The sequence below is a fragment of the Nipponia nippon genome, unplaced genomic scaffold (assembly GCF_047370975.1).
Source record: "Nipponia nippon isolate SJK-2023a ecotype South Korea unplaced genomic scaffold, ASM4737097v1 scaffold_30, whole genome shotgun sequence".
Taxonomy (NCBI): Eukaryota; Metazoa; Chordata; class Aves; order Pelecaniformes; family Threskiornithidae; genus Nipponia; species Nipponia nippon.
This window is the reverse complement of record NW_028262348.1, coordinates 1,112,403-1,125,371: the sequence shown is the minus strand read 5'-3', so window position 1 is coordinate 1,125,371 and position 12,969 is coordinate 1,112,403. Positions and strand designations below refer to the sequence as shown.

Here is a 12,969-nt window from a genome sequence, read left to right as displayed (position 1 = left end):
ATTTCTAGAAGGGAAAGCTGTATTTGAGTTTCTCAAATATTTCTCTTGCTAATGATGATGCTGACTGTGGTGTAAAAAGCCATCCTTAATGGCTTGTATTATGGCTGTCAGCGGAATTGCAGCCTTCACTGGCGTGGAGAGGAGGAGAGGGTAGCTCTCTGTTTAAAAAGGCAAGTCTGTCAACCGTAATCTGTAATATTATTCATTGGGCTGCTCTGATTTCCTCTCTTTAAGAGGAGTACCTTGTGTCAAAGCATTTTGAATACTTTTTCAGGCTTCCCAGACCACCAGCTTTGCCTGCAGTGCGTGGTCTCTTTGACTCTTTGTATTGTGGGGACTATATATTGAAGAACCCAGTTGCCAAGAAAACATGAACTCCATAACTGCCCTTAAAAACAAGCAGATAAATAATCAGAGCTGAATAATACTGGGGTCATTTACTGCTCTAAAGAACTCCTGAGTACATTCAATCTTGCATGTCCCTTTAGATTTTTATGATAAAGAGGTAAAATAAAACATGTGCCCTCTGTGAAATGAGGGAAGCAAGGCTTCCCTTTTGGGACCTGCTGTACTACTCATCAGAGTGCAAATGTCTTCTGTTCTCTCCGTTCCTGAGGATTTCCATCAGGTTCTGGTCCTTTGCCTGGCCACCTCTCTGCTCTGGTGGTGTCAGCTCATTAGTAAAGTAGCTTCCCCTGTGCTTACTTTTCTTTCAGCACTAAAATGCATTTCATGGACTTTCCCATTTATTACTAGTAATATGTCTAGAGAGTATTATGGTTGTCCCTAGAAGGCAGAATAGAGATTAAGGCCCCTGGGCTCTGTGCAAATGTGATCCCTCGGTTTTGCTGTTTTCTGAAATCATGCTAGTATCTACTGTATTTGGAAAGATGGTGATGATACTTTTGCACTTCTGTCCTGGTGAGGATTTCGGAGCTCAGCACATTAACGCATGTAGCTTCACGGTCCATGTGCAAATAGAAGAGCCACAGGCATTGTTCCTTTTCTGCCATGGAAGAGAGCTGACTTGTCCAAGGTCACCCAGCTCCGAGTACAGGTATAAGGAAGCATAACTGGGGGTACTGAATCCCGCTCCTGTACTTTATTTACGGGTGGTGTACACATGCTGTGACAATGGCTGCATCCTTATGGACGTGCCTTTCTCCTGCAGGTGACTTAAAAACTCCACCATCCCTGTCGCTGTAGGTGGTTCCCTGCTCTGCCACATCTCTATTGACGTGCGCTCCTAAGAAAATTACTTAATATCTGAGATGTGTGGGTGCCTGTGACATGGCAATGGTGGATTTACCAAGAAGGAAAGCCCATGTTTCCTTCACTGACTTGAACTGTGAGAGGGCTGTCCTCCATTCGCACGTAGGCCCTCCCTTGGAGGAGCAGATAGTCTCTTACGTTCCCATGTGATATTTCAAGGTGACTGACCATCTGCTACGTGGGTTTTCTTTCTCTTTTAGAATCTAAAGGCTAGAAGCACAAAGGAATCTAAAGATCAGACGACGAAAAATTCCTTGGAAAGTGAGTGATCCTTGCAGAGGAGACTGTGGTTTGTCAGGACTGTGTAGAGGCTGTTGCCAAACCTCCACTCTCCCTTTTTCTTTGTAAATGCTGGAAGGTTATGGAGTCTCTGCTGGCTCTACCTGGGAAATCAGTTCCCTTTTGCTAAGTAGCAGAGCTCGTGCATAGTAAGCTGCATGCATGCATGGGGAAGCCCCTGCCCAGCTTAAAACCTCATCAGTCCTTTTGGGCAAAACCAGGCCAACCAAAGGACTGCCGTGATTTTAAGAGAACATCTGCTGCCCAGTGATAGCACAAACTCAATCCTAGCAGTTATTGTTAGACGGTTTTTGCCCTATGGTAGCATCTAGAGAGCCTGGTTGAGATCAAGTTCCATGGTGCTTGTCTCTATGCACATGAGTAGAAGACAATGCGTGTTATAAGAAGCTTCCATACTCACTAACAGAAAAGCCAATCCCCTTCCTGTTTTGGCCTGTTACCAGGATTTGGAAGCACTCAACGTGTCATGCTGTACTCCAGGAGGAGGGATGCACTGCCAACCTTTCAGGGACCTCCCTGGCAACTTTAAGAGTGCAAGGCCCGATCCTGACCTGTGGGACCAGGCAGGTTGCCAGGGAGTTGTCAGAAGTGTGCCACGCTGCATGCAGTTGTTCTCTACTGCCGTGTGTGCTCCTCATCCGCTGTCTGGCAGGGCGTGCTTGCAAGTGGGCATCTGTTTGCTGTGGAGCATGTTTATTTCCTCTGGGCGTCCACGTGTGTTTTATTGGCTGTGCAGCACATTAACCTTAGAGAAGGGAATTTTCCGGTAGCTCATCGGTTAGTAAACCTGTGCTTCTGCATTCAGTTGCATTGGACAAGTTGCTCTGTAGGGGCTGTGTTTAGGTACCTCTTCCTTATGTTCCTGCTGCTTTTTTTTCACAGCTCTATTATACAAGCCAGTGGACCGAGTGACTCGCAGCACACTTGTCCTGCATGTAAGTATCTGAAGGATAGTTTTAAAACTTTAGGCCCCTTTCCTATTTTCTTCGCCCTTCAAATTTTCACTGGAGATGCAGGGCTGCAAAAATAAACCTGTCATGCTGCATAAGAGCCTCTTCCATTTACACAAAGGGGAGGGAGTCCATAGGTAGGACCCTGTTGCTACTTCAGTGGTGTTACCAAGAAGTGCAGAGTATTATCCTCTTCCTCTAGAGATAAAGCCTTGCTTTAACCTGTAAGAAGAGGCTGGAGCATCTTGTCCTACAGCTCCAGTTAGAGGCCCTCAGACCCTTCTGCTTTTCAGTGCTGCTCATGGTTCTGTTCTTTGTGTTCTTGGTGTCAGGATTTGCTCAAGCACACTCCAGTGAGCCACCCTGATCATCCGCTGCTGCAGGATGCTCTGCGGATCTCGCAGAACTTCCTCTCCAGCATCAATGAAGAGATCACTCCTCGTCGGCAGTCCATGACTGTAAAGAAGGGGGAGGTGAGTCTTCCTGCTTTCGTTATTCTCTCAGTTTCTAAATACTGGTTGTGCCTTTTCTGTAGAGCGGACTGGGAAGTTACGCTATTAATTCGTTTGTTGCTAAGATACAGTTTATGCAGTGTCCTTGTTCTCTAAAGGATGTGGTACAGCTCCTCTCTGTTTTCTGTTCAGAAAACAGTTTGGAAACCCAGAGGAAAAGTAAGATTAGAGTTTTGTCTTTGCATTGTTATATTCATTTGTCATACATAATTTCTATGATGCGTATCGCTGTGCACTAAATGGATTTGTATTTTACCTGCAAACTGAAACCAAACAGGAAACCTGGGAGGAGAAAAAGGTGAGGAAACAGAAATCATAAAAGATTAGGAAAAGCTGTTTTCCAGAATCTTCATTCTCGCCATAAAACTCATTTTTTGCATCCTCATTTCTAAAGAAGAATGTTGTAAATGAGACTAGGAAGCAAAACTAATGGAATGGGCTGGGAAAGCTAAGGGAGGTGATTGACTCCTAAGGGTGTAATATAACTCTTTTCAGCTCTGCTGGGAGCTGGCCTACACCCAGCAAGTTCCAAGATGTGCAGTTCCTTTACCTGCATGCAATGTTGTGCGAGGAGGGCATAGAACTACACAATGGTAAAGTCCTGCGTGCCTCAATGGGCTTGATTCATCTGCCTCGTAATTTCATTAGAAAGCAATTCCGTCCTTCCTGATGAGGAAAGGCCAGGCCTGACAGAAGTATTGAGAGAGAGAAGGATGTAGGAGATTGGACAAAAGAGAGGTGCAGCTCACATAGTTTATGTGTAAGAGGAATTGTGGCAGCATGACAGCGACGCTGGCTGATCAACAGTGACCCAAATTACCCTGTACACAAACATCTCTTACAAAACCCAGGAGACCATTAAGATACCATGAACCTTCACGATGTATTCCTGAATCCTGTCAGCTAAACATGCTTGCTTTTAGCTGTTAAACTGCTTTTCAGCTGACGAAGATTTGCTAGAAGCTGCAGTACTGGGAATTTGGTGCACTTTGTCCTGCAAGTCTTGCTTATTGTCTCATTTTGTCGACTGAGGAAGTCTGCAGCTGAGAGAAGACGAGGAGGGGCTGAGCAATCGGAGGCTGAGGTAGAAGCTCAGACATCAGTCAGCAGGGCCTCAGCGATAGTAGATGGCCTCATTAAAGTGGGTGCTGATTGAGTCGTAGCAGAAATCGCAGGCTAGAATGCCCCTTCGCAGGGGAGGGAGCATTTTGTGTTCTCCGGTTGTCTGTCATGCTGACAGACATGCCTCAATGAGGGATGGAGGCTTTGAATAGTGCCGTGCAGAATCCTAATAAGGTGCCAGAGCCCAGGCAGAGGGACAGGCTCGGGAGGATGATCCTGATGATCTCTTTTTGGAGTGGTGTATTTGTCAGATCTTGGAAAGCAGGAAGGGGAGGCTTGTCAGGATTGATCTCAGCAGGCCTGTTTGTGCTCTGACTGGTCCTGCAGTGACTCCATGTATGATGTGGGGAGGGAAAGAAGGGGACGTACCCAAGGAGAGGGCTGTGGGTGTGCTGGAGGGGATTGGGAACCCTTTGTGCTCTCCCTCACAGCACACAGCTTGCACTGAGCCCAGGGAAGAAAAGGACTTGCTTCCGATGCTTCCCAGAGCTTGCCTTCCACTCTGGGAATCTGATGGTGGATACTTTCTCTAGTAATTTGGCACCAATATCCCATTTTTTTCAAAGCGCTAATGCTCCAGTTGACACCACTCTAAGTCTAGAGAGTAGGTATGTTCACTCTCTGCATAGTAATCCGGAGACACAAGTCTGCTCCCAGCTACTCCGTGTGGGTTAGTGATGGCTGCTCCTTCCTACGAGCTGCTCAGCTTGGGGTCATAGCTGGGGTTTGTTTATGCCTGTAAATCTTTCCTTTTCTACTTATCCTTTCCTCCCACTCGCCTTGCTTGTGCTTCCCCTAGGGTGGCAGGACAGTGTGCAGTTCGCATCTCCTAATTGACTGCTCTGAATGCATAATGCATTTTTTATTTTAATGAATCACCAGCTTGCTTTGATGGCTTTTTTCATTATTTGTCTTCCTCCCATTGAAATTTCCTTGGTGGAAAGGAAGGAGGGAAAACAGCCCTTTCCCCTCATGTATTGCTTAGGTGCTGATCTCGGTTATCTTTTTTTCCCAGTCCTTGCCTTTTATGTGGAATATTTTTTCCCTTTGAGTGCGTCGTGGGGAGGAGTCAAATCTCCTTTGCCAGCCTCTTGCTCCAGCTCTTTTTTTTCAGGATTGCTTTGAACTGGGGAAAGCAGCCAGTTGTTAATCTCCCTAGTGACAGGCTGCTAAGGAGAGGAGTGCAGGTCAGGAGAGAGTAGAGACTCATCAGCGCAGTATTCCTCCCTTTTGCAAAAGGTGATTCCCTGCTCCGGCAGCACCGACTCAGTCTGGCCTGCCTGCCGTCTTCCTGCTCCATGTCCAGCGTCCTTCCTGCACACCAGCCCCCTGATTCTGCTTGGCTCAGTAGGCTTTTTTGTAATTCTAGACTTACGCATATAAACTGGACGTTTTCTGTGATGTGTGGACCTGGTTTGATTTGCTGGGCTGAATGAGTATTTCAGGTAGTGCAAGGAGATGGGAACAAAGGGAGTAAACCCATTCACCAGAGGGACAGAAAGGGCTACAGAGGGAAGGCAGCATTGGTGGGTTAAGCCCACGAACACGTAGTTTGGTCCTTGCTGCCTGCCAGGCTGACTGTAGCTAGTCTTCTCTCTGTGGTTTGCCGAGGGCTGCCGTACGGCGGAGCCGGGAGAGTGCCAGCCCCAGCCTGGCAGCAGAGGGGAGCCAGCAGGGCTTATCTGGGCTTGTTTCCATTCAGCCTGATCTGCTGCATTCTCTTGCTTCCTCCTTTTCTTCCCATCTTTCTACTTTTGCGGTTTTACTTTTTTACTTTTTTTTTGATGGGTTATCTGCAGGTATCCGCTTTCCCAAACCTCTAAATAACCAAACGCACGCATGGAGGGAAAGGGGGTCTGAGTAGCACTGTACCTTCTGACTCAGAATGTGCGTGGTGGAGAATCTTCCACCCCTCAGGACCATGGAGCAGGCATCCTATTTGCTCACTGCCGATCCTTCTTCACCACTATCCTCTTGGCTTAAATAGAGAAACTGTTTAAGGTTATACTGGGGGGTTGCTCTTGGGGAGGCAGGAAAATGAGTGCTTTGAGGTGAAGGATGTGCCGCTGTTATGTGCCAGAAGGAAGGGAGTAATAACCTTTCTAGTCTTATTAACACAGCAGCTATATGGACTGCATGGGGTTTTTTACAACTAAGCCTGGATACAAATGACTGTAGAGCTTGTGTCGTCTTTCCCTGCCAGAAGTAAAGGCTTGTGTTTCCAGCTAATTCAGCCCATTCTTGTAAAGCAGGAATTAACGAAACTGCAAAAAAAATTGCAGGGTTCATTTGGGAGATGGTGGTTCCTCTCCTGACTGCTGCTCATCTAATGCTCTTTGCAGGATGTTGTTTCAGGGCGGTTCAGACCAACCTGAGTGGCGGGGGCTGCCCGGCCGTGCAGTCCCACCCTCTCTGAAGTGCTCACGCTGGGATTTGTGTGATCCCACAGTGGCATGGAGGAATGGAGCTGCCTGAAAACAAAGCCTTTTTGAGTTTTGGGTCACTCCGCTGGCTGAGTGGCTTAGTGTCTGGTCTCCTCAGCACCAGTCCACAGACAAGAGGGCTGACAGGCAGTTCCTTCTCGGATCATGCCCACTAGATCGCTGTTGGATCACGTTATGCTTCTGTGCACCTTGTCCCTTGCCCTGGAGAGAAGAGGCTGCGGGGCAAGCTGCTCTACCACATTGCTAAATGTGGTTTTAAACTGCAGTCAAGGGACTGGGTATCATTACCTTAGGCTCCCGTTTAACTTGGTAGAGACCAAGTGTGCTAGAGAAGAGAAAGGACAAAGGGCATTTGCAAGGGAGCAGAAGTGCAGACTAAAGCCTTTGAAGAGCTGGGAGCTATGCTTAGGCACAGGCAGCCATGCACAGCTTGAGGCCTGGTGCCTACTGCTTCTGGAGGCCTCGGGCACATGTTGGCAATAGAGCACTCAAAAGTGGTCTTGGATGCTTCACACTCTGTCTTACAGCTGGAGTCAGAGAGCTCCTGGTGACAGGAGCTTTGGAAAGAAAAAAGAAAGGCTATTAAAATGCTCAAAGAGCAGCCAGTTTAGCTCCCTAGGCAGAGCATCCCTTTATTCTGCAACGCTGGTCTTGCAACACAGGCGCACACACACAAGGAATCATTTTCTTCCTACGCTCTGCAGAAAGCCAAACCACCTCTTCCTCGCTGACATATGCCAATACCCATCTCCTGCTTTTACCCTCCTCCTCCTGCATCACACATGTTCCAGTCCTTGCCGGGGCTCTCACCCACGCACGGTGCGGGCCTCTGCTGTCACCACATCGGATGAGCTCTTTCCTCGGCACACAAGTGAGGAGACGGCCTTTTGTACAGCTGTGGTTCTGGATGAGTAGATTTTTAAATTTCACTTTTTGTAATGTGTCTCAGACAAGCTGGTCTTCTGCCACACTTCCTGGAGTTAAACAGTACGTGACAGCAGCAGGTTTTATCATATGCAAACAGCACAAAAACACTGTAGGATGAACAGATGAGCATACAGGTAGTCGTGAGGTTGGTAGCGGAGGAGGGGGAGATGCTCACTGACAGCAGTAAGAGGAGGAGGACAGCAACAGGCAATCCGAAGAGGATATCCAAGTACTGAGAGATGTACAGGGAGAGCGCTTTTGTCCAGAGCACCGAGGTGGGTGGGAGGAAGCAGGTATAAACATGCAAAGGAAAGCAGGGCCCAGAAAGGAGACTTGGGACTTATAGTGCACCAGTACAGGAGCTTTGCAAGAGCCACTGAAGGTAACAGTCAGCCCAGGCCCTGTTTGAGAGATTAAAGATGATCCTAATTCACTCCATTATGATAGAAAATAAGAAGTTTTCCCCTAGGCCTCCCGGAACATCTTTCTATAGCTGAGCTGAGCTCCTGTGCTGGACAACTGACAGTCTTGGGGCTGTCTGTGGAAGAGAGGGGGTCCCTCTGCCACTGTGCTGCCACTCTGATCCTAAGCTTATGTTTTCTTGGATGTTTGTTTGATGTTTCTGTAGTCTATGTGTCATTTCAGTGTGTTTTAGGAAACCTTTAGCACCTTTGGTAACCTTAGCAAACAGAGTAACTTTGGAAACAAGGTGGAGAGATGGTTTCCCACGCATAGGCTGTTGTATGTCATGTACAGCAGGATCACCCCGCTGGAAGACCTCATGCTCTAGGAGACCCTGTTTAACAGGAGGGCACCAAAGGAGCAGCTGTTGCTGGCCCTGGGTGGGAGGAGTTGACCAAAGTGGGCTTTGGTTCCCAAACGGCTAGAGAAGGCCTGTGGAGCTGAGGTGGCACGGGCATTTGACTGGCACCAGTCCCATCTGAGGGGGTTGCTGGCTCCCCTGGGGTGGGGTAGGATGGGCTGACTCATGTCGGGAGGTCTGGGAAGGTGCCCTGCGCTCCCTCACTGTGGGGTTTGGCAAGGATCTGGTAAGCCAGTTGGGAAATCCTTTTATTGTTTCCCTCTGACCTGCTGAACCCTCCCAGCAAGATGAATCATTTGCAACAAAGGATGTGACCCTTTGCTGGAAGCGCTTCTCCTCTGCTCCCCTGATGCTGAGCAGCCTGGGGCATGCCTGTTGTGCCCAGCCCTAACGAAAGTCCTGTTTTCCGAGAGAAGCTGGTAGTTAGATCTAATATCAAGCCCCACACCCCTGTGAGGAGAGATTTCCTGACTCGATCCACAAATGTTTTCTCCTGTCCTGTCCTCCCCAGATACTTGGTTGCTTTTGCGGCAGTTTACCCCTGCTGCTTGCTGAAGGGAGACCTTCCCAGCTAGCTCATGCGTGAGAAGATATGAAGAATGAAAGGTCTGGGAAGCTGAGTGTTTTCCTCTGAGTGGCTGCCTGGAATACATCCCCTTCACCTCTTTACTTCTGTTCCAGTCACGCTTAGGAAATACAGTCTTTTCTTCTTCCCACCCAGCTCTCTTTCTGGGAGAGCACACTGCCAAAGACTTTTTGCTGCCTCATAGTAGCACTGTGCCTCATGTCAGTCAGGGTATTTTGTACCCAGGAGTGCTAGCCAAAATAAACTCGGCGCAAATGAGTGGTACCTCAGTCCCAGATGGGACTTCTGGGATGTGAAGGCTGTTGAATCACACCCCTGTTTTGGCATCGTATGGCTGAGCTTTCTGCTTGGGTTTTGGGGAGATGTGGGACAGGGAGCACGGCTGCTTGGAGGAAGTCTGCTTGGACGGCGACAGCCAAGGACCGTGCAGTGGCAGGTTAGGTGCAACCTCAGAAGGCAGGAGAAGGGGTGGCCTGGTTGGACCAGGGGAGGGGAGGTCTGGCCTTGCTGCGGGGAATGCTGGTGGGCTGCTCTTTTCTTATTTTGTGGAGGCCTGACGCAAAGGTTTCCAGTCACTGGTGCCTCTGTATGGGCTTCCCCTTCACCTGAGGACACGCTTGTCTTCAAAATGGTCTGGTCTAGATGATGGTACTGGAATACTGCCAAAACCAGGGGGGCTTATCTAGGGGTCAGCAGTAGTCCTTCACCGTCCCCCAACAGCTCTCATGGGCCTGTGAAGGAACACATTGCTGGCCATGTTGTTGGCCTGTCTCTGCTACCAGAGACATCTTCCCCTGACGAGGTGCTGAGTCTGTGCTCTGGACTAGCCTGGGGTATTTTTCAGCTAGGAGCTCTCGGCAGGGTGCTGGGCTGGGGTCTTGGCTGATCTCGCACGCTGCCAGTGTCTGGCAGAGGGGGCCAGGTCAGAACCGTGCCATGTCCCTGCCGGGTAGGGAAGGGACGGTGCCACGTCCTGCTGGGTAGCAGAGATGAGCGAGCTGCGAGAACGTCTCTACACCTACGAACAATGAGCAGAGGTTGAGCTGGCAACAAGCAGCTATTCTCATTGCCCCAGAGGAGCTGAGCTGATTTGCAGTGTAATTAATATGCATCAGATCTAGAAACCTGAGATCAGGGGTTTGGCTTGCTCAGGAAATATCTTTCCCTGCTTCATTATTGCTCCCAAAAGAAATTCTTTGCAGCTGTGGAGAGTGTTTTTGCTGCTCACAACATACCTCCTCCTTTTTATTTCTTTTATTTTCAAAGCTCAGTGTTTCTAGTTTCCTACCTGGGGTTTGTTCGCCAGGCAGGAGGGGGAGGCATGCACAAGTGCGCATCAGCAGCAGAGACATTAATGCAGGCAAGTGTTCTCTCCAAAACCACTGAGGAGAAGCCAGGAGGATCACGCCCACCTAAAAATAAACATTAACATATGTACAGCCCTTTCTGAGCCTGAATCACTGCTGGATACCAGATCTCCGCAGACTCCTGCCCAGAGATGGTGCAGCAGTCTGCCAGGGAGCAGCCTTGCTTCCTGGCACTATGGGAAAGGTGCAGCTTTTGCTGCTGCTCACAGATTTCCAGGACCTTTGTGTAATGGAAGGCAGCACCAAGATGGGATGCTGACACATGACTCTCAGTCCGTGTCAGGAACTTCAGAGTGCTGTAGGACAGAGTGTGGAAACACGAATTATGTCTGCACGGGCATTTCTCTGCCTTGTGTTCCTTGCCTGCTGGGCGCAGGACTGATGTGGTTTGTTTTCATTTTGGAGAGCCAAGATGGGAAGAATGGTAGGCGGAAGGAGAGGCAGCGTGGGGGTTTGCGCTCCCACACCCTCTGCAGTAAACGTGTTCAGGGCTTGTTAAGTCACGCAGCAAACAAAACCCATGGGGCATAACCTGAGAAACGGAGGCATGCGTTCTGGTTTGGCTGTCCTGACCTCGCTCAGGTTAGCTGCTTTCCCGTTGCATACTGCTGTGTAGCTGAGCACAGCTGCCTCTTGGAAACGGACAGTTGTCGCGGACGTGTTTCCCAGCGTGGGGATCGCAGAGATGCTGCCGGTGGGGACCGAGTCGCCCTGACAGGTCCCAGGCATGGGCCTGGAGAAGGCTGACAGTGAGACAGCAGCGGGGGGCGTTGGTTAGCGCCGGACAGTGCTAGCAGATCTCCTGTCCCTAGCCACGGTGCTCTCTAGGCACAAGTGGTACCGTGTCGCTCACTGGCATCTGCGGAGCATCCTCTTAGCTGGAATAGCAAGGAAATAGTACAAGTCAGGAAAAAGTACCTTAGCATACCTGTGTGGAGAAGCTGATGGGTCCTGCTTGTGCTGGCTGTGAAGCAAGACAAAGCTGACAGTCACACATACTGGTGGGAATAAAATTTGCCCGAAGTGGAATACCCCCGGCTTCTGTTTGAAAATCAGTGGGAGATATCTATTCTAGATGTGCACTCAAAGTCCTATTGATCCTGACATCAGAGCAGAAGGCCTGAGTGTAGAGCAGGGCTTGAAACTCCTGGCGTGGTCACTGGTAACAGCATGCAGCCATCTGTCTTGGTGCCAGTGCTCCAGCCTTTTTGTCTTTCAACTATGGAGTCCCTATAAGGGAATTAGGAAAGTGATGCTTCTGCCTACCAACGTGTGCCTCTTATTTAAAAGCTCCCTGGAACTAGAAACAGGAATAAAGGCATCAGGGTTGTGCAACTTCTTTGCATCTTCTAGGTTTGGGGAATGTTTGTATGATATATAAAAGACACATAAATAGGCATGGGGTGGGGGCATATCCAGATGGTCCTATTTAAACGCAGGCTGATGAGGGACCACTGAGAAGTTTGCTAGGTACACATTTTGTTCAGGAATTTTCCCTTAACAGCACTTGTAATAAAGAAGCAGCAATGGCATTCAGCTGTTAGTGTTGACAAACCGCTGGTGCGAATGGGGGTGGAGGTGTTCGGGGAGGTGTTGGCTCCGCTCTCTCCCTGGTGGGGTGGGTTCAGCTGAATGCAGCCGCTGGGGAAATGACTCCTGAGAAAGGTGGTGTTTGCTGCTCTCTGCTGGTTTGTGAGGGGGTGATGTGCTGTCAGTGATTCCGGCCCTCGGGTACGCAGAAGCTGGGCAATGACTCACACTGAATTACGCTTGGGCTCAGGAACAGGTGATGGAGAGAAGCCTGAAGTCTGACCCAGCGCCAGATAATGAAGGAGATGCATGGCCGTTTCTGCCCCGGGAGAGAGAGCAGCAGCAGCAGGGACCAGAGCTTACAGCAAGGAACACTTAATAGTCTTTTTTCTTTTTTTCTGAATTAGACCAATTTACTGAACTGGCTCTGGTAGGAGTCATGTCTAAGGAATGTGTTGCCCCAGTGCCAAAGCTGGGGCTCCTGTTGCACTAACTAAAACATTTTTTTCTGTTTTTCCACCAGCACCGGCAGCTGCTGAAGGACAGTTTCATGGTGGAGCTGGTTGAGGGGGCTCGCAAGCTACGTCATGTCTTTCTTTTTACTGATCTGTTCCTGTGCGCCAAGCTCAAGAAGCAGATTGGAGGGTGAGGTTTTCCTTCTGGACTGCGTGCTTTGCACCTCAGCTTCAGCAGAATCCTGGGTTTAACCAGCAACTGTAGTTGAATGTGAATACCCCAGACCTGGGTAACCATAATCCACAAGATGTAGTTAGACAAAGAATGATCAGTAAGGTAGTACTGTCTATTATATGAGACCTTGGCCCAGTCCTGATCTCTCAGGAAAGGTTAATTCCTCCCACCCCTGCCCCAAGCGTTCCTCGGAGAATAGGATGTGCTGTAGCTGCTGGTGTTCTGGACAAATGTCATTCATTTTTCTACTTCCCCTTTCTTTTAATAGGTGATATTTTTCACTTTCTTTTGTTACTAAGGTTATAAATTTTGGCCTTTCAGCTATAGCCAGTTAACAGTTTTGCAGAAAAATGGAAAAGGTACAATAAACAGGCTATGTGTCAACCCCAGAGTGCAGCTATACAAACAGTTGTGTTGACGTTTTTTACAAATGAGGGGGGAGGAAC

At 49.0% G+C, this 12,969-nt stretch overlaps 1 protein-coding gene across 1 annotated transcript in view; it reads left to right on the top strand.

Moving 5' to 3' along the window:
* The window catches only part of BCR (BCR activator of RhoGEF and GTPase), a 100,172-nt gene that overhangs the window by 65,853 nt on the left and 21,350 nt on the right, over nt 1-12,969 (top strand). Inside the window, exons 6-9 of the mRNA XM_009463692.2 lie at nt 1,473-1,533; nt 2,455-2,507; nt 2,855-2,995; nt 12,357-12,478. Of these exons, the coding sequence (XP_009461967.1) occupies nt 1,473-1,533; nt 2,455-2,507; nt 2,855-2,995; nt 12,357-12,478 (377 nt within the window). The remainder of the gene's footprint in view (nt 1-1,472; nt 1,534-2,454; nt 2,508-2,854; nt 2,996-12,356; nt 12,479-12,969) is intronic.